Source organism: Oncorhynchus mykiss, chromosome 10 (genome assembly GCF_013265735.2).
Source record: "Oncorhynchus mykiss isolate Arlee chromosome 10, USDA_OmykA_1.1, whole genome shotgun sequence".
NCBI classification, from domain to species: Eukaryota; Metazoa; Chordata; class Actinopteri; order Salmoniformes; family Salmonidae; genus Oncorhynchus; species Oncorhynchus mykiss.
The window spans coordinates 27,614,077-27,634,064 of NC_048574.1; the positions used below are offsets into that span (position 1 = coordinate 27,614,077).

The 19,988-nt window shown below is 41.2% G+C and overlaps 1 protein-coding gene across 1 annotated transcript; it reads right to left on the bottom strand.

The window, feature by feature from the left end:
- Positions 1-9,975: 9,975 nt before the first annotated feature.
- LOC110533589 (exonuclease V) lies at positions 9,976-19,702 on the bottom strand. Its single transcript, XM_021617948.2, has 6 exons — positions 19,122-19,702; positions 12,026-12,128; positions 11,680-11,912; positions 11,276-11,383; positions 10,825-10,997; positions 9,976-10,549 (listed from the first exon to the last, which is right to left on the bottom strand). Exons 1-6 carry the CDS (start codon positions 19,210-19,212, stop codon positions 10,010-10,012), a joined length of 1,248 nt encoding a protein of 415 aa, XP_021473623.2. The 5' UTR covers positions 19,213-19,702; the 3' UTR covers positions 9,976-10,009.
- Positions 19,703-19,988: the final 286 nt, after the last annotated feature.

A 19,988-nucleotide genomic window follows, 5' to 3' on the forward strand; every position in this document is an offset into this window, starting at 1 on the left:
GTATTTAGATCTGCCTGTTCGAGACAAAGTCAGCGATTGCTTTGCCATGTCTGTGCTGTGAAGCAGTCAAGCAGGATTAATGTTTTTCTAAGGACCGCCCCTTTGATGTAATGTTGCAGTGAAGTGAAATAAATGGATGTAATCATGCAGCCAACCACCAGAGGGAGGCGAATAAACATTTATTCGACAGAGGACGTTGACATAGTCCTAGAAAGGTATGGATGGCTATCTTCTGACTTATAAAACATAGGGAAATCAATAAAATAAGTAATGTAAACATATACTTATTTTTTTTAAAGTAATTCTAGTGCCGATTTTGGGGACTGTCAGCTTAAGAGTAGCTAGTGGGTCAACTCCATGCCAGGATTCTAAACGCCAGATGTTCACCATGAAAAAGCCAGACCTGCCCAGCAAGGTGGATGCATGAGGCTCACATTCCATACCAAAAATGGCCCAGCAACTACGGGCTTATAATAGGGCCACATACCTCAAGTCAGAGCTTGCCCATATGACACAAGTTGCTGTGCCGACACGGAGCCATACATGTGCCACCAAACAACCAGATCTGGCCCACAGTCGTCAACTGTCTAAGTTAGGATTAAAACTGGGTGAAAGAGTAAAATGCAAAATGGTGGGAGGGGAAGGCAAGCCAAACGTTGCTTCAACACTTTGTTATCTAACCTGTTAGTAACTTTACGAATATGAAGTTAATGGGAGCTCTTAGCTAAAAGAAAAGGATTTCAGCAGAGATATGAAAAGGTTGATATGAACAATGTTTTGAATAATTTATTGGACCTCTGAAATTCTGATTTAGTTGTGCAGTGCCTGTGCAGACTTTGCATTCATCTCAATGGTGTACATACAGAGAGCACTCATCGCTCACATAGCATGCACACACACAAAACAGAAATCTGGGGCTTACCTGTACAAAGAACTCATCCATAAATCAATATTTTTCCATGTCGACTGCCACATCATCCTCTTCCTCAGTCTCCTTCCCCTGAAGGTACAGAGACAAGGAAATATTAACATAGCAGAAATTAATACATTTTCAAATGTTGATATAGAAAAAGCATCTAGAACGTATCGGCGACAATCTGCAAATTGCCTGAAAAACAAATAAAAAATGTTTTATTGGCAACTTCCACATTTGACATGCCTACCAGCTAATCTTGTCAACAACAAAGCAAATAAATCTTTGCAGCCAGCAAAAAAGATGTCTGTGACGATCCAATTGATCCTCAAAAAGAAGGAAGGGGAGGGGCTCTCTCTGGGAGAATCGTGAAGAAAGGGCTATCATTATCACAGAGGCCTTGGCAGCTGGAGGTGGATGCAATGAGTCCTAAAAAGCACTAATTTTTAATTCCTCTCCTAGAGAGGATTCTTGGGAAGGTTCAGGATGTGGGCACAGGGTCAGGGTTCAAAGTTCACCTCCCCTGTATGCTGTCATATCTCATTGTTTGAATTCATGGGGCATATGGAAGATTTGACGACGGTTCATTAATGCCACTGGAACAATAAAGGGAGAGGAAAGGTTACGGTTTAATTAAACAGCTTTGCTGACTAATAATGGGGACCTGGATCCATGGAGAGGGCTGCTGCTATCAAATTAAGTATGATAAATCATAAAAATACCATAGTACGCGGAGGATAGGCTAATTGCTCTGAAGATCCCTTCTAAATTGCCCCTGATGGGATGAATAAAATATTACTAAATATTTGGACTTTAAAAGTATGGACAAAAAACGTGTTCACATAACGCCGATGGTCGATTACCGAATAGTGTTTTTGTATGACAGCTGTCCATAAATATCATAAATCTACACTGTAAGAGACAATATTTAAACCTGATTATAAATCAGGGCCTAAATACAATTCACTCAGACAGACCCTTGTGATTGAAGTCACACGGATCAATGACGACGTTTGTATACATAGATGGGAAATGCTAATTATTGACATAAGCGCCTTTGCTGTCATACAGCTTGAATCAGTCCATACATCATTCCACCCATACAGATGTCCACTCATCTCCCATTCCCACTTACCTCAATAATGCTGTTGAGAAGCATTAGCCAGCTGCAGAATATTATCCTTCATGAACATCACCTTAAAACTAGCCTGGCATGCCAGGATTCTGATGCCTTTAATGGCATCAAGACATCAAGGCTAGTGAACGAGCAGGAAAGCAGCATAAGGTAGATCAGATTATATCATTCCAAAGACATCCAGCAAATAGGAGCAAAACACAATTTCCAGAGAAAGGCTATTGATGCCGTTGTAAACCCTGCTTATCTAGAACTACCAGCATGTTGGATTTAGAATTTACTAATAAATAGTAACAAACTAATAATGCTAATTTAACTATTTGCATTAACAGAATAATTTGAATTTGTGAGATTTTCTCAAGGTATTTTATAATAAAATCTTCAAAATGTAATCATGATCTGAGTACTAGTAAGTGATTCTTTCTTCCACAAAAAAAACAATGTACAGGCCACTTGAGAGTTGACAACCAGAGAGGTATCAATTTTCATAAGGGAGGTGGAGGATGATGAATCTAATAGTCCCCATGGAAATAGTGGGTTAGTGTTCACCATGGCACACTCATCCTGCTCCTACACATGGGCTTTGGGAGGGCACAGGGAAGGCAGTCAATGGTTTGCGCCTCCATGCTGCTACACCATAGTCATTACAGCCATCAGCCCACACTGACACCACGTTATCTCCATTCGCCTACACAACCTCGACACACAAATATACACTCACAAGCAAACACCCTCCACACACACAGAGAGAGGGAGAGACAGAAAGAGGGGGCAGCAATACAGCACCCTCTGGTGAGGGAGGACATGCCTTCTCACAGCCCGCCATTCTGCCGACTCGCTCTTTAACTCCAGCTCCATCTGCATTAGCAACACATTCATCACATTCAGAGAGAGAGCCATCAATGCTGGCACTGGCAAGTGTTACATAATATGTCAAGTGGTCAAATGGAATCTTCAACAATCACTGAAAATGTAATAGCTGACTGAAAAGTAGGCTTACAGATATTATCCAGACAACATGGAAGCATTATATTCTAACCAAGTACTGGTCATGGCCAGTCTGACCACCATAAAAGTGTACACTACAAACTGGATCATCTCATGACTTTATACTGTGGCTGTTCTACCATCTACGAGAGACCCTCAAGAAGTATCTAGAGGTTTTCAGACTGGGCAAGGAACCAATTGCCTAAGCCAATGGCCATGATAAATCTCAAACAACTGATAGGACTTGTGTGGCACTATAATGTACAATCAGTGTAGTGTTTTTATGTCCACCCACGCTAGTACGCTTTTTAAGTCAAATGTCTGTGTGATGATTCGACTCCACTAAAGGGTTTTTTCTCAAACCCCATCACCAGTCAGATGCATGCAGCACATGGCCCAGGTGTTTAATAATGCATAGCCCCCTTGGCGGGCTACAGGATCTGAATACACAATACCATCTCTGCCCAAGTCCATTGGCTCCCTTTGGTCTCAAAAACAGCTAATTCAATGTGTAATGGTCATTGCCAGAATCCACGCACACAGAGCCACAGCATGTCTTCCTACACTGAACAACTCAGTACCAGCATTGCGTGAAGATGAAATTAGACTGTGCCTAATTTGGGAAGAAGTGACTGGGCAGTGCAATCATTTGGGATTAAGGTGTAGCTGGATCACACAACAGGTGGCTTGGAGCATGGATTCACCTCACAATAAGACTACTATAGAGGTCAGAAAAACATCTATTGGTGACTTTGCTACATGTAGAATGCCTAATGTAAATAAATCAATGTAGTTAATATTTCAGTACCATGGACAGTGACAGAATCGCACAATTTTGAAGTTCAGCACCACAAAAGTGGACAGCGACTGCAACTATGCTTTGCAGTGAATATGAGAGAAAATATCACCATCCAGTCACACCATGCTGCTTGTCGTCCTGTAGTGTTTAACAGCCACAGCAGCATGATGTTCAATTGTGAAATTGTTTTTTTAATAGCAGCAATCTGTAGAGCCTGAAATGGATGTGAACTGAATGCAGATGTTTAACAATGACTGGGCAGTCACGTTTAGCACAGAACAGGTGTTGAGACTGCAGAGAATGACTGGGGACAGAAAGAATCACGATACTGTAGTAGGTCCGGTGGCATTACTTAAAGACAATAACATAACTTTGACATGGAATTTGCTAGGCCTTATATGTAACAAATTGGCCCATCTATAAGAATACACATTTACTGTACATCTCTTTATTCTCTGTGAAAGAATTCCTAAATGAGATATGGAATGTCACTCATGTGAGGTGATTTCTAATGTGTGAGGTTAGTTGGATAGTAAGATGTGGATGGACTCAAAATGTCTAATAAACAATAGGAATATAGCCTATCTGAAAAGACAGCTACACTATATGAACAAAAGTATGTGGACAGCTACTCGTCAAACAGCATTAATATGGAGTTGGTCCCCCCTGGGTCAAATAACAGCCTCCCTTCTTCTGGGAAGGCTTTCCACTAGATGTTAGAACATTGCTGCAGGGACTTGCTTCTACTCAGCCACAAGAGCATTAGTGAGGTCGGGCACTGATGTTGGGCGATTAGGCCTGGCTCGCAGTCTGCGTTACAATTCAACCCAAAGGTGTTTGATGAGGTTGAGGTCAGGGCACTGTGCAGGCCAGTCAAGTTCTTCCAAACTGATCTTGACAAACCATTTTTGTATGGATCTCGCTTTGTGCACAGGGACATTGTCATGCTGAAACAGGAAAGGGCCTTCCCCAAACTGTTGCCATAAAGTTGGAAGCACATAATTGTCTAGAATATCATTGTATTCTGTAGCATTAACATTTCCCCTTCACTGGAACTAACAGTCCCAGACCATTATTCCTCCTCCACCAAACTTTACAGTTGGCACTATGCATTGGGGCATCCACCAAACCCAGATTCGCCCGGCAGCCAGCAAGGTGGTGAAGCTTGATTAATCACTCATGAGAACGCATTTCCACTGCTCCAGAGGCAGTTTGGAACTAGGTAGTGAGTGTTGCAACCTAGGACAGACGATTGTTTTATGCACCAGCACTTGGTGGTCCCGTTCTGTGAGCTCGTTTGGCATACCACTTCACAGCTAAACCGTTGCTAGATGTTTCCACTTCACAATAAACAGTACTTACAGTTGACCAGGGTAGCTCTAACAGGGCAGAAATTTGACAAAATGACTTGTTGAAAAGGTGGCATCCTATAACGGTGCCACATTGAAAGTCACTGAGCTCTTCAGTAAGGCCATTCGACTGCCAATGTTTGTCTATGGAGATCGCATGGCTGTGTGCTCGATTTTATACACCTGTTAGCAACGGGTGGGGTGGAAATATCCAAATCCACCCATTTGAAGGGTGTCCACATACATTATATATTCAAAAGTATGTGGAATATATAGTGTAATTTAATGTGGAAAATAAAAGCATTGCATATAGTGATAGTTCATACAAAAAGTCAGAAGTCTAACTTGTTTTTCAACCACTCCACAAATTTCTTGTTAACAAACTATTGTTTTGGCAAGTCGGTTAGGACATCTACTTTGTGCATGACACAAGTCATTTTTCCAACAATTGTTTACAGACAGATTATTTCACTTATAATTCACTGTACCCCAATTATAGTGGGTCAGAAGTTCACATACACTAAGTTGACTGTGCCTTTCAACAGCTTGGAAAATTCCAGAAAATGATGTCATAACTTCTGATAGGCTAATTGACATCATATGGGTCAATTGGAGGTGTACCTGTGGATGTATTTCAAGGCCTACCTTCAAACTCAGTGCCTCTGCTTGACATCATGGGAAAATCAAAATAAATCAACCAAGACCTCAGGGAAAAAAATTGTGGACCTCCACAAGTCTGGTTCATCCTTGGGAGCAATTTCCAAATGCCTGAACGTATCACGTTCATCTGTACAAACAATAGTACACAAGTATAAACACCATGGGACCACGTAGCCGTCATACCGCTCAGGAAAGAGAGGTCTTCTGTCTCCTAGAGATGAAAGTACTTTGGAAAGTACTTTGGTGTGAAGATGCTGGAGGAAACAGGTACAAAAGTATCTATATCCACAGTAAAACAAGTCCTATATCGACATAACCTGAAAGGCCGCTCAGCAAGGAAGAAGCCACTGCTCCAAAACCACCATAAAAAAACAGACTATGGTTTGCAACTGCACACGGGGACAAGATCGTACTTTTTGGAGAAATGTCCTCTGGTCTGATGAAACAAAAATATAACTGTTTGGCCATAATGACCATCGTTATGTTTGGAGGAAAAAGGGGGAGGCTTGCAAGCCGCAAAACACCATCCCAACCGTGAAGCACGGGAGTGGCAGCATCATGTTATAGGGATGCTTTGCTGCAGGAGGGACTGATGCACTTCACAAAATAGATGGCATCATGAGGTAGGAAAATTATGTGGATATATTGAAGCAACATCTCAAGTTAAAGCTTGGTCGCAAATGGGTCTTCCAAATGGACAATGACTCCAAGCACACTTCCAAAGTGGTGGCAAAATGGCTTAAGGACAACAAGGTCAAGGTATTGGAGTGGCCATCAAAGCCCTGAGCTCAATCCTATAGAAAATGTGTGGGCAGATCTGAAAAAGTGTGTGCGAGCAAGGAGGCCTACAAACCTGACTCGGTTACTCCTGCTCTGTCAGGAGGATTGGGCCAAAATTCACCCAATTTATTGTGGGAAGCTTGTGGAAGGCTACCCGAAACATTTGACCCAAGTTAAACAATTTAAAGGCAATGCTACCAAATACTAATTGAGTGTATGTAAACTTCTGACCCACTGGGAATGTGATGAAAGAAATAAATGCTGATAAATAATTATCTACTATTATTCTGACATTTCACATTCTTAAAATAAAGTGGTGATCTTAACTGACCTAAAACAGGGAACTTTTACTTGGATTAAATGTCAGAAATTGTGAAAAACTGAGGTTAAATGTGTTTGGCTAAAGTGTATGTAAACTTCCGACTTCAACTGTACATAGTGTTTCTATAGGGTTGAAACTAGAAGCACATTCATTCATCAATCACATTGGAAAAAGTGTTTCACGTGCGCGCTTATGAACCATTTAGTTAACTATGCTACTAATGGACAACTGGAGAGCGACACTTGTCTGGTGCCAATGTTATCACCCTCCTCTCACCCGTTGCGTTTCCATATGGAAGCGTGAAACAAGTTTTACTTTGAGACTAAACAAAACTGATACACAAATGTACAGCACATTGTTATAAAATTACTGTAAATTATAAAACATTAATAATGTAAAACATTGAGTTTGTTCCACTCTAAAAAAGATGCTCGCCACCTCCCAAAAAAATAACCTACCGCTCCACCCCAACCCTCAAATGTAGTAGTTAAAAATGTATTTCACTTACCAGCCTAAACTCGTGTGTACGGTCCTTCATCGTGAATTCACGACTTTCCCACCTGTTTCTCAAACACTTTACATACCAATAGGTAGATAGATGCTCCTTACCCGTATCCTACTCTTGACTGAATTATTTAAATTTTATTTTCCGATGTGATGAGGTGCGGGCTCGCGCAAGGGGTGTAATATCAATCGAGAGCATGCGATAATCTCGAGGTACAAAATCGAATGCATTTCCTTGTCATTTAGAAATGTGTAACTACTTTACTTTTTTTAAAACTAATTTGCAGAGATTCATTTCAGGATACTCGCTTTCAGGATTAAAACACACATTGCATACTACAGGCTACAATATGGCAGACAAATCTTAAATATGCCTACTTTCCAGATTAGGAAAAATAAAAACTGCATTCAAAATGACTGTTTTGGGAACAGTTAATATATTATAAGATTTATGACGGATTTTTTAAAAGTTATGTTTTACACACTAGCGCTACCAGGTGGAGGAAATGGTGGAGGCAACAGCAGTTCATGCTTGGTTTTATTCTGTGCTTCCTTGAAAATATCTCATACTAAATTACACTCATTCATCCTTTAAATTTATTGCATTGCATTTCATGGCATTCAAAATATTTTTCTCAGTATAAAAAAAAAGTGTACAAAAAGTGAACATATATATTTCGATAGTTATAAAAAAGGAATTTACACTTATAAGTAGTTACAGTGACTTCAGAAAGCATTCACACACCTAGACTTTCTCCACATTTTAAAAAGTAACAAAGTGAGATTAAAACAGATTTAATAGTATTTTTTTGCAAACGCTCTACACAACATACTCTTGATTTTTCGCTCTCCCCACTGACATTGAACTTTTTTATTTAATGGAAACCCAGAGTCAATACATGCTAGAATCGCCTTTAGCAGCAAATACAGCAGTGAGTCTTTCTGGGCAAGTCTCTAAGAGTTTTGCACACCTGGATTGTACAATATTTGCACATTATTTTTTTATTTTTCAAGCTCATAAACCGGTTGTTGATCATTTCTAAACAGCCATTTTCAAGTCTTTCAATAGCTTTTCAAGCCAATTTAAGTCAAAACTGTAACTAGGCAACTCAGGAACATTTAATGTTGTCTTGGTAAGCAACTCCAGTGTATATTTGTCCTTGTGTTTTAGGTAATTGTCCTGCTGAAAGGTGTCTGTTGGAAAGCAGACAACCACATTTTCCTCTAGTATTTTGCCTGTGCTTAGCTCTATTCCATTTCTTTAAAAAAAAAACTCCTTAGTCCTTGCTAATGACAAGCATACCAATAACATGATGCAGCCACCAACATGCTTGAACATATGAAGAGTGTTACTCAGTGATGTGTTGGATTTGCCCCAAACATAGCATTTTGTATTCTGGACAAAAAGTTAATTTCTCTGCCACATTTCTTGCAGTATTACTTTAGTGCCTTATTGCAAACAGGGTGCATGTTTTGGAATATTTTAAATCTGTACAGGCTTCCTTCTTTTCAGTCTGTCATTTAGATTCGTATTGTGGTGTAACTACAATGTTGTTGATCCATCCTCAGTTAACTCCTATCACAGTCATTAAACTCTACATGTTTTAAAGTCACCATTGGCCTTATGGTGAAATCCCTGAGCGGTTACCTTCCTCTACGGCAACTGTGTTGGGAAGGGCGTCTGTAGCTTTGAGGTGACTGGGTGTAATGATTCACCATCCAAAGTGTAATTAATAACTGCACCATGCTCAAATGGATATTCAATGCATGCTCTTTTTTTTTTTACCAATCTACCAATAGGTCCACTTCTTTGCGAACTATTAGAAAACCTCCCTGGTCGTTGTGGTTGAATCTGTGCTTGAAATTCACTGCTCGACAGAGGGACCTTACAGGTATTTGTATGTGGGGTGTACAGCAGTGGTTCCAAATCTTTTTCGGGTTACTGTACCACCAACTAAATTTTGCTCTGCCTGGAGTACCCCTGAAGTACACCCTCATGTGCCTTTTTACCAGTAAGCCTATGGTCACAGGTGTGTCTTCTCAAGTACGCCCTGTGGATCGGCCAAGTACCCCCAGGGGTCCTAGTACCTCTGGTTGGGAATCACTGGTGTACAGAGATGGGATAATAATTTTAAAATCATGTTAAACACTATTGTACACAGAGTGAGTCCATGCAATTTATGTAACATATTAAGCACATGTTTACTCCTGAATTTATTTAGGCTTGCCATAAAAAGGGTTGAATACTTATTGACTCAAGACATTTCAGCTTTTCATTTTTGGCATTATGGGGTATTGTTTATAGATCAGTGACACAATATCTCAATTTAATCCATTTGAAATTCAGGCTGTAACAACAGAATGTGGAAAAAGTCGAGGGGTGTGCACTTTCTGAAGGCACTTTAGCTCTAAACAAACCTGACTTTAATATTGCTTAATAGGCTTACACCTTCAATGATACATAGATAGAACCTTCCTGAACTTCACACTACACCCAGAAAATCATTACATGAGACATGCCTGGGGTTCTGTATGTTTAGGGCTATTTAATTCAGGAGAACTACCGGTATTCGACTCCCAAATTCGACCCATTCAAATTCGAACCGTTCGGCTTGGGATCATCTGACTTAGGACACTCCAACTTGGCTCTCTTATTCACCATCATTAGCCTTTGTGATCTATCCCTCCTCCAGTCACAGGTCTCCTCATAGGGACACATCCTGCACTTCCAGGCCTCCTCCACTTCCACTCCCTGGGGCACCCTCTCGCCCCTCCAGTAAGCCAGGTAGCCCCTGATATTAGTCCTAAGCTGGGCTTCCTCAAACGCTACCTCCCTGGTGCCAATGAGCTTTCCGGAGCTCTGGTGGCTATACTCCAGGCGTAGCTTGTCGATAGCATGGAGGTTAGAACAGGTAAGGACGATCAGTAGGTGGTCAAGGAGCTCTCTGAACGTGACTGCCTGGAGGCCCAGTGACTGGGTGTGGGTCTGGAGGTCTGATCCAAGGACCCGATTAGGATCCAGCTGAAGGTTGTGGAGGAGATGGTCCCTCTTCACAGAACCCTTTACCATGGAATCAAACAAGAGCTTGTACATACCCACCTGAGAGAGAGAAAGTGAGAGAGAGAGAGGCAGAGGTACAGGTCATAGAGAGATGGATCAAAGAGATAGATCATATAGGGGTCAGACTCCACACAGAGAAATAAAGGAGACCAGAGAGAGGGCTCAGAGGGAGGTCAAAGCCAGATAGAGGTCAGAGAACACAGATAGAGAGACCAGAGAGAGAGAGAGAGAGAGGTTACAGAGAAATGTTAGAGACCAGAAAGTGAGGGGAGGTCAGAGAGAAATATAAGAGTGTTTGACTGTCTGTAGTGTACCTGTAGAGCGTGTCCCTTGGTCTGGGCTGGGCGGGGCAGAGAGTTGTGACTGCGGGTCTTCAGTTCACTCAGGACCAGTTCCCCAGAGTCACTACGATACAGCTCATCAACCACACCCATGAAGAACATCCCTTCCAACACACCAAACACTGGGAACTCCCGCACAAGCTGGCCTGGGACACACACATGCAACTCTGTGACAGCGGTCTCCTGTGGTAATGTTATTTTACATTTCCCTCTTCAGAGGGCTCAAGATTGGGCAGATTGTCAGGATTCAGGCATTCTGAAAAAACATGGATATGCAATGTAACCTAATCATCCCAAGCTTCATTCATCCCCCCTCCTTTCCCCTGTAACTATTCCCCAGGTTGTTGCTGTAAATGAGAATGTGTTCCGTCAACTTACCTGGTAAAATAAGGGTTCAATAAATACAAGTAATGTACCATCATACCTGTCTCTAAAGCTGGGACCATCTGTAGCATGTTGATTAGCTTCAGAGCCTCTCTGTCCTCCCTGGTGACAGCAGCCACAGTCACAACATTTGGTTTCACCTCCAGTTCTGGACACAGAGATACAAGGTCAGGACATGGGTTATAACTAGTTTCCTCCATAACATTTATATGGAAAACAAAGATCAACGATAGCATAAATCCCTGTGGATGCATGTGTAGGTTACAAAATTACTGACATGAAAGTATTCTATGTGCCAATGCTCTTCTCTAACTCAGCATTGGCTCATGAGGTGGGCCTAGTTTAGAATGGTTATGGTAATATAACCTTATTTTCTAATGTAGGGCACAACAGTCGTATGGGAAGAGATATGGAATCACATCATAAGCGCAACGTGCTGCTTACCTCTGGCGAGATGAATACTGGCCCCAGTTGTCACTTCTGTATTTTGCATCTCTAGCATCCTTACTTTAGGCTTAATGAACCCATAGGCCATTTTGATCTCACACCAAGACTGCTCACATAGCTGTGTAACGCTGAGGTGACGTTTAAAGAATCTCTCCATTGGGCTCTGGTTAGGGACAGACAAGGCAGTGCTCCGGTTCTTCACCCTCTCGAACAGGGGAGCGAGGTTAGGCCTGATACACACAGACACACACACACAATGCTTTGTTGCTGATCAAAAGCATAGACTGACAGGGAAATGTTGACTGTTTTCTGGGTTGAATTGTGTATGCTTGAATGGGTTTACCATTTTTTAATAAGGTAATCGATCCTCTTCTCTGTTGTTTCAAAGGACTGACCATCATCACCAACATTCCCACCGAGAGTCGGACTGGACCGGTCAGGAGGGGCTAGAGGTGGTCACATGAAAGAGTTGTAGAAACTGCACCCTTGTGAAGTAAGAAGTGCTAAAAGGCCCAGTGCAGTAAAAATTCTGTTTTGTATCATATTGTACAACAGCTGATGAAACGAACACTGTGAAAGTGTGAAAAAATGTGATGTGATAGTTGCTGGTTGAAAATACAATCTACATAGGAGCTTCTAATCAGCCTGTTAGCGTAGACGGGTGTTTCGGCTTGGCTGGTGACATCACCAGGCGATAAATTGGGTAATAGACCAATAGAGTTCCATGTGACAGGCAAAATGTATGTATTATGTATATTTTGGGGGAGGAGTTGTTGCTGTGGGTAGGGCTGTTAATGTGACCGCATTACCACCACACCAGCTGTCACGTGATGGTTTAGTCATGATAATTAGGCTTCTCCAAGCTCTGATGCTGCTGATGGTCATTGGTAGCCTACCAAACTTATAAACTGCCTGGTACTCAGCACTCCATTGACCCTCAAATTACTCTGACATCAGCGCAAATGTCATCTAAAATCGAATCTAACACTTCATGAGAGCATGAGTTCACGTTACACAACATTTCTATAGGCAATGCAACTGCGTGAGAAAACAGAGTGATGGCCTCTATTAAAAATAGGATCCCATCAGCTTTCTATAGACTAGGCCTACTATATTTATTTCTCAACTTTCCTAATATTAAACACACTGCTTCTCTTTACAACATGAGTACAGCATACCTGGCTGGCATGAAAATGAACCACGGGAAAAAACTCCTCCATTCGCTATTTAAGTGCAAAGACGACATGTATTTTTTTCCACTGCCCCTGTAACGAGACAGGTGCATGATAACGGTCCATTCTAAATCAAAACAAATGTCACACATACATTACCAGTCAAATGTTTGGACATGCCTACTCATTCCAGGGTATTTAAAAAAACAACTATTTTCAACATTGTAAATTGATGTAAGACATCAACATTATGAAATAACACACATGAAATCATGTAGTAAACAAAAAAATATATTTATATATTTGAGATTCTTCAAATTAGCCACCCTTGATGACAGCTTTGCACACTCTTGGCATTCTCTCAACCAGCTTCATGAGCACTTCACCTGGAATGCTTTTCCAACAGGCTTGAAGGGGTTCCCACATAGGCTGAGCACTGCTTTTTCTTCACTCTGCCATCAAACTCATCCCAAACCATCTCAACTGGGTTGAGGTAGGGTGATTGTGTAGGCCAGGTCATCCGATGCAGCACTCCATCATTCTTCTTCTTGGTCAAATAGCCCTTACACAGCCTGGAGGTGTGTTGGGTCATTGTCCTGTTGAGAAACAAATTAAAGTGGGACTAAGCCCAAACCAGATGGGATGGCGTATCGCTGCAGAATGCTGTGGTGGCCATGCTGATTAAGTGTGCCTTGAATTCTAAATAAATCACAGACAGTGTCACCAGAAAAGCACCCCCACACCACCTCCTCCATGCTTCACGGTGGAAACCATACATACGGAGATCATCCATTCACCTACTCTGCATCTCACAAAGACACAGCATTTGGAACCAAAAATCTCAAATTTTGACAAATCAGACCAAAGGACATATCACCAGTCTAATAATGTACATTGCTTGTTTTTCTTGGCTCAATCAAGTCTCTTCTTATTATTGGTGTCCTTTAGTAGTGCTTTCTTTGCAGCAATCGACCATGAAGGCCTGATTCACGCAGTCTCCTATGAACAGTTGATGTTGAGATGTGTCTGTTACTTGAACTTTGCAAGGTGCAATCTGAGGTGCAGTTAATTGCAGATTTCTGAGGCTGGTAACTCTAATGAACTTATCCACTGCAGCAGAGGTAACTCTGGGTCTTCCTTTCATGTGGCGGTCCGTATGAGAGCCAGTTTCATCAAAGCCCTTGATGGTTTTTGCGAATGCACTTGGAGAAACCTTTAAAGTTCTTGAAATGTTCTGGATTGACTGACCTTCATGTCGTAAAGTAATGATGGACTGTTGTGTCTCTTTGCTTATTTGAGCTGTTCTAGCCATAATATGGACTTGGTCTTTAACCAAATAGGGCTATCTTCTGTATACCACCCCTACTTTGTCACAACATAACTGATTGGCTCAAACGCATTGAGGAAATAAATTCCACAAATGACCTTTTAACAAGGCACACCTGTTCATTGAAATGCATTCCAGGTGACTACCTCATGAAGCTGGTTAAGAGAATGCCAAGAGTGTGCAAAGCTGTCATCAAGGCAAAGGGTGGCTACTTTGAAGAATCTCAAATATAAAACATAGATTTATTTTAACACTTTTGGTTACTACATGAGTCCATGTGTTATTTCAAAGTTGAGTTCTTCACTATTATTCTACAATGTAGAAAATAGTAAAAATAAAGAAAAACCTTTGAATGAGAAGGTGTGTTCAAACATTTGACTGATACTGTATATGATTTAGTATATGTAAAGATGAGATGAGATTAAATCAAGAATAGTGTGATGGTTGACAATATTTCGATGGCGCCAACTAAACTAACCTTTTGGGATATAAAGAATGATTTTATCTAACAAAACGACCATTCATGTTGTAGCTGGGACCCTTGGGATTGCAAACAGAGGAAGATCTTCAAAAGTAAGTGATTTATATAATTGCTATTTGTGATTTTATGAAGCCTGTGCTGGTTGAAAAATATGTTGATGTGGGGCACCGTCCTCACACAATCGCATGGTATGCTTTCGCCGTAAAGCTTATAGTATCGGACAACGCAGTTAGATTAACAAGAATTTAAGCTTTTAAATGATATAATATACTTGTATATTCATGAATGTTTAATATTATTTGAATTGCGCGCCCTCCAATTTCACCTGATGCTGTGGCTGGTGTCCCAGCCGGCATGGAATGGAATAATTTGTCCCTGACCAAGGGGGGGGGTCAAAATCAAAAGTAACAGTCAGTATCTGGTGAGACCACCAGCTGCATTACGTACTGCAGTGCATCTCCTCCTCATGGACTGCACCAGATTTGCTGCACCAGAGATGTTGCCCTACTCTTCCACCAAGGCACCTGCAAGTTCCCCGGACATTTCTGGGGGGAATGGCCCTAGCCCTCACACTCGGATCCAACAGGTCCCAGACTTGCTCAATGGGATTGAGATCCGGGCTCTTCGCTGGTCATGGCAGAACACTGACATTCCTGTCTTACAGGAAATCACGCACAGAACGAGCAGTATGGCTGGTGGAATTGTCATGTTGGAGGCTCATGTCAGGATCAGCCTGCAGGAAGGGTACCACATGAGGGAGGAGGATGTCTTCCCTGTAACGCACAGCGTTGAGATTGCCTGCAATGACAACAAGCTCAGTCCGATGATTCTGTGACACACCGCCCCAGACCAAGACAGACCCTCCACCTCCAAATCGATCCTGCTCCAGAGTACAGGCCTCTGTATAACTGTCATTCCTTCGATGATGAATGCGAATCCGACCATCACCCCGTGACTCGTCAGTGAAGAGCACTTTTTGCCAGTCCTGTCTGGTCCAATGACGGTGGGGTTGTGCCCATAGGCAACGTTGTTGCCGGTGATGTCTGGTGACGACCTGCCTTACAACAGGCCTACAAGCCCTCAGTCCAGCCTCTCTTAGCCTATTGCGGACAGCCTGAGCACTGACGGAGGAATTGTGCATTCCTTGTGTAACTCGGGCAGTTGTTGTTGCCATCCTGTACCTGTCCCGCAGGTGTGATGTTCGAATGTACCGATCCTGTGCAGGTGTTGTTACACATGGTCTGCCACTGCGAAGACAATCAGCTGTCCGTCCTGTCTCCCTGTAGCGCTGTCTTAGGCGTCTCACAGTACGAACATTTCAATTTATTGCCCTGGCCACATCTGCAGTCCTCGTGCCTCCTTGCAGCATGCCTAAGGCACGTTCACGTAGATGAGCAGGGACCCTGGGATTCTTTCTTTTAGTGTTTTTCAGAGTCAGTAGAAAGGCCTCTTTAGTGTCCTAAGTTTTCATAACTATGATCTTAATTGCCTACCGTCTGTAAGCTGTTAGTGTCTTAACGACCGTTCCACAGGTGCATGTTCATTAATTGTTTAAGGTTCATTGAACAAGCATGGGAAACAGTGTTTAAACCTTTTACAATGAAGATCTGTGAAGGTACTTGGATTTTCACGAATTATCTTTGAATGACAGGGTCCTGAAAAATGGTTGTTTCATTTTTTGCTGAGTTTACATGTGGACAGTTCTTACATTATGCGCCTCGGAAATGGACAACGACGCACGTCCTTGCGTCCCTGATGTGTTGGTCTTCACTTGTAGCCTGTGAGAAAGACCCGATCACGTGAGTGAGAGGTGCGTCGGCACACAGCCGGGAGAAGGGAATAATAATTCATATATTTAGCCCAAGGGCAAAATGGACACAAAAGGAATGGATTTTTTTAGGGGGCATTATGGCCACACAAAGGGGATGCAGCAGGGAAATTTGAGGCAATATAAAGTTCTTGTCAAATTGTGAATGAGAGACTGATGAAATTTGTACAGCGTGCGCAAAAAAACTAAGCAAAGCTCATGTCTTTCATGCCTTTTAAAAAATCATCATTAGTCACATCATGCAGCCTTAGAATGTATGAAAAATCTAAACATACAGCCCAACATTTGTATCACAACTGAAGTTACATAAATCATTCTAAATTAAGCATATAAGATCAAATCAAATACAACAGGCAATATAGGCCAACACATATGCTTCTGTTCTTCACTGCACCAATTTCTACGTTAGACAATTTCCATTTGAACAAAGTAAATATTTTCTATTGAACAATAAGAAACACACATGGTACACTGCGGTCTTGTGATGCTGGAACAGCTCAACATAATGCACCAGTAATCCCTATCATCAGCACCTATTACAGTATCATTAACCTTTCACCTCTATATTCTTAGGTTAAGCAGCTTTCATTAGCACACCTGGATCCAGCAAGAAAGGAAGTGGAAACTGTGAGAGCCAGGAATCTTGCTTGTTTGTAGGTGACCAAATACTTATTTTCCACCATAATTTGCAAATAAATTCATTAAAAATCCTACAATGTGATTTTCTGGATTTTTTTTCCCTCATTTTGTCTGTCATAGTTGAAGTGTACCTATGATGAAAATGACAGGCCTCTCATCTTTTTAAGTTTGAGAACTTGCACAATTGGTGGCTGACTAAATACTTTTTTCCCCCACTGTATGGACTTTGAAATGAACAAGGGAGATGTTAAACGTAGACCAAGTCTGGCATAAGCTTATTCCCCACACTCCACAATAACTCAGTTGCAGTGGTCTTAGGAAGTCTGCATATAGGCTATTCCCGCCATAGTCATTATACCCTAATGTTGGCCTATTTGCCTACTAGCCAAATAAAGTGCAGAACATGCATGCAACTCATCATTCCAACATAGGAACATTAAATTAATCCATTCAATTCAGTATACCATCCATTCTGTAATTCATCTGAGTTGCAATAGGAACTAAATCAAAGAGAATAGAAATCCATGTGTGTATTCAAAATGATCTAAATTCAAGTTCTTTAGCCTATAACTTTAATAATTCAATATTTAATTTAGGCCTATCCAAATAAAAAAGATAGGCCTTCAACTTGTAGGCATTACAATTTAGGCTATCATTTTGGGTCCTGGTGTCTTGTGGAATAATTTTAGAACTCTATTTGTGTTTATAGGCCTCCCCTTAAATATAGCCTCTAAATACATTTTTAACAAAATAGTTGAAAAAGCACATGCAGTGGCTGATAGGGAAAACAAATCTGGCAATAAGAATAGGCTATAGATAGTCTTGACCATTTGGGACCCCTTGGCTATTTAGCTCAGGACAGGTTATAGCCAAGATTAAATTTAAATAAATGTTTGTCTCATTTATTGATATGGATATAGCCTCTGTGATGGGGTTGTGCAACGCAAATGGCAATAACAAACCTACACACAGAATGGAATTCTCAAATTCAACAGTCAAAATGCCTAATATAAGGTCTACAGTCTGTGTTCCCAAATACTGGAAAATGTATGATTCATTAGGCTACACAATTACAAAAGTAGCCCCACGCGGATTTAAAAATATATTCTAAAATTATATGGACATTAAATAACAGCATGGCATATTTGGATATTTGAATAAGCCTAAATAATTTACTTTCCATTTTGCCGCTCAGGCGGGTCTTTCAAGTCTTTCAAGGCTCTTCTGTGTCTTTATAGTATTATTCTCACACAAGTAATTTGCTTAAGGCCCAAGCCTACACTACGCCGTCTACAGGTAAAATGTTGTTATGAATTGACGTTCTAAAACAAGCTATAGACTTGTATTTTGGAAATGAAACCGGAAGCTGCAAAGCAAATAACATCTGGCCTATTGACTAGCTATTGACTAATCTGGTTTGATTGACTAGCTAACTTCAACTTGCTACGTCCGGTTCTTGTCCTTTGCAGATGCCACATTCCTGACAAAGGTTTGTACATATATTTAAAAAATAACAGAGTAAAGGGAGATGTAAAGTAAGAATTTAACGTGTAAATGTTCAAGTAGTGGTTAGAGCATTGGACTAGTAACCAAAAGGTTGCAAGATCGAATCCCCAAGCTGACAAGGTAAAAATCTGTCGTTCTGCCCCTGAACAAGGCAGTTAACCCACTGTTCCTAGACCATCATTGAAAATAATAATTTGTTCTTAACTGACTTGCCTAGTTATAGGTAATTTTTTTAATAATTCATAGTCGTATAACATACGTTTACAGATCTAATTTAATGGTTGTGTTTCACACATTGCTTGTTTTATGATCCTGACAATTAACATATGGATTTTCTTACGATCCTAACGATATGTAAATTCAACCTTATGGCTGCTATCTGGCTCCATAGTCGGGCTCTTTAACAAAACTTCCCCACGCAGAAAACGCCTTGGTCCAATGACTTATGTGTAATGGAACTGAGAACCATGATCAAGGGTTACTCACCGAGATGCTCTGACTGTACATCGAGTAATTCTGCATCACTTATGTCACCCCAGTCGTCCGATGGTTCCGTTGACGTTAAATTGGAATTCATTGCAAAATTATTCCTGTAAAGGCGACCGCATGCGTCCTCATCCAAATATTCGTCTTCTTCTTCGGTGGGGTTTATCAGCGGTTAGCATCCAACGTAATGGTGCATTACCTCCACTTACTGTACTGGAGTGTGGACCAGAGACAGGGAGAAACTAAACCCTACCTGCCAGCACCACTTCCGTAGCTTGCACCGTTGCTGGCAGGTAGAGTTTATATATAAAATTCTACTCAATATACTCTTTAAACGGATGTCCTGTATCCCCCTCATACTAGAACGCAGTCTTTCTCTGTCCCTCTCGCACTGTAGCAATACATGCGCAACGGTTTCAGTTTCCTGGTAATAGGAAAGTGTGATTATCATATTTAAGGTCTTATTAGCCTAGCCTCCTCTCCTGTCCCTTCATGTCGTCCTCCCTGACTTTCCTCAGTACTTCAAATAAATGCCTCCCCTTAGAATCTCTATTCCACTGTTCCTGCCATCTCTGAACCATCACTGTCCATATCAGGCTTTTTGCCTATGACGACATTTTGTGACCATTTTGTTACGTTTTTGTTCGTTTCGGACTTCGTCGGTGATTGGTCAACAGTAGGGACTCTTCAATAAAGTCTGTTGTCATTCAACGGGAATCGAGTCGTTTTCATGCAATTTCTTTAATTGACAAATACTGCACCAAACATTAGTTAGATGTAACATTTCGACACTAAGATCTCCTCTGCAAAAAACGTCAATTTGTGACAGATTTATTGAGTTAGATTAATTTTGTCTATTTTGAGTAC

Excerpts from the sequence above, each read along its gene's own strand:
- LOC110533589 (XM_021617948.2), bottom strand. The coding sequence starts at position 19,212 with ATGAATTCCAATTTAACGTCAACGGAACCATCGGACGACTGGGGTGAC. Across the intron at positions 11,384-11,679 it reads CAGTATTCATCTCGCCAGAG|AACTGGAGGTGAAACCAAAT; the intron begins GTAAGCAGCACG and ends CTCTGTGTCCAG. Across the intron at positions 10,550-10,824 it reads CCAAGGGACACGCTCTACAG|GTGGGTATGTACAAGCTCTT; the intron begins GTACACTACAGA and ends TCTCTCTCTCAG.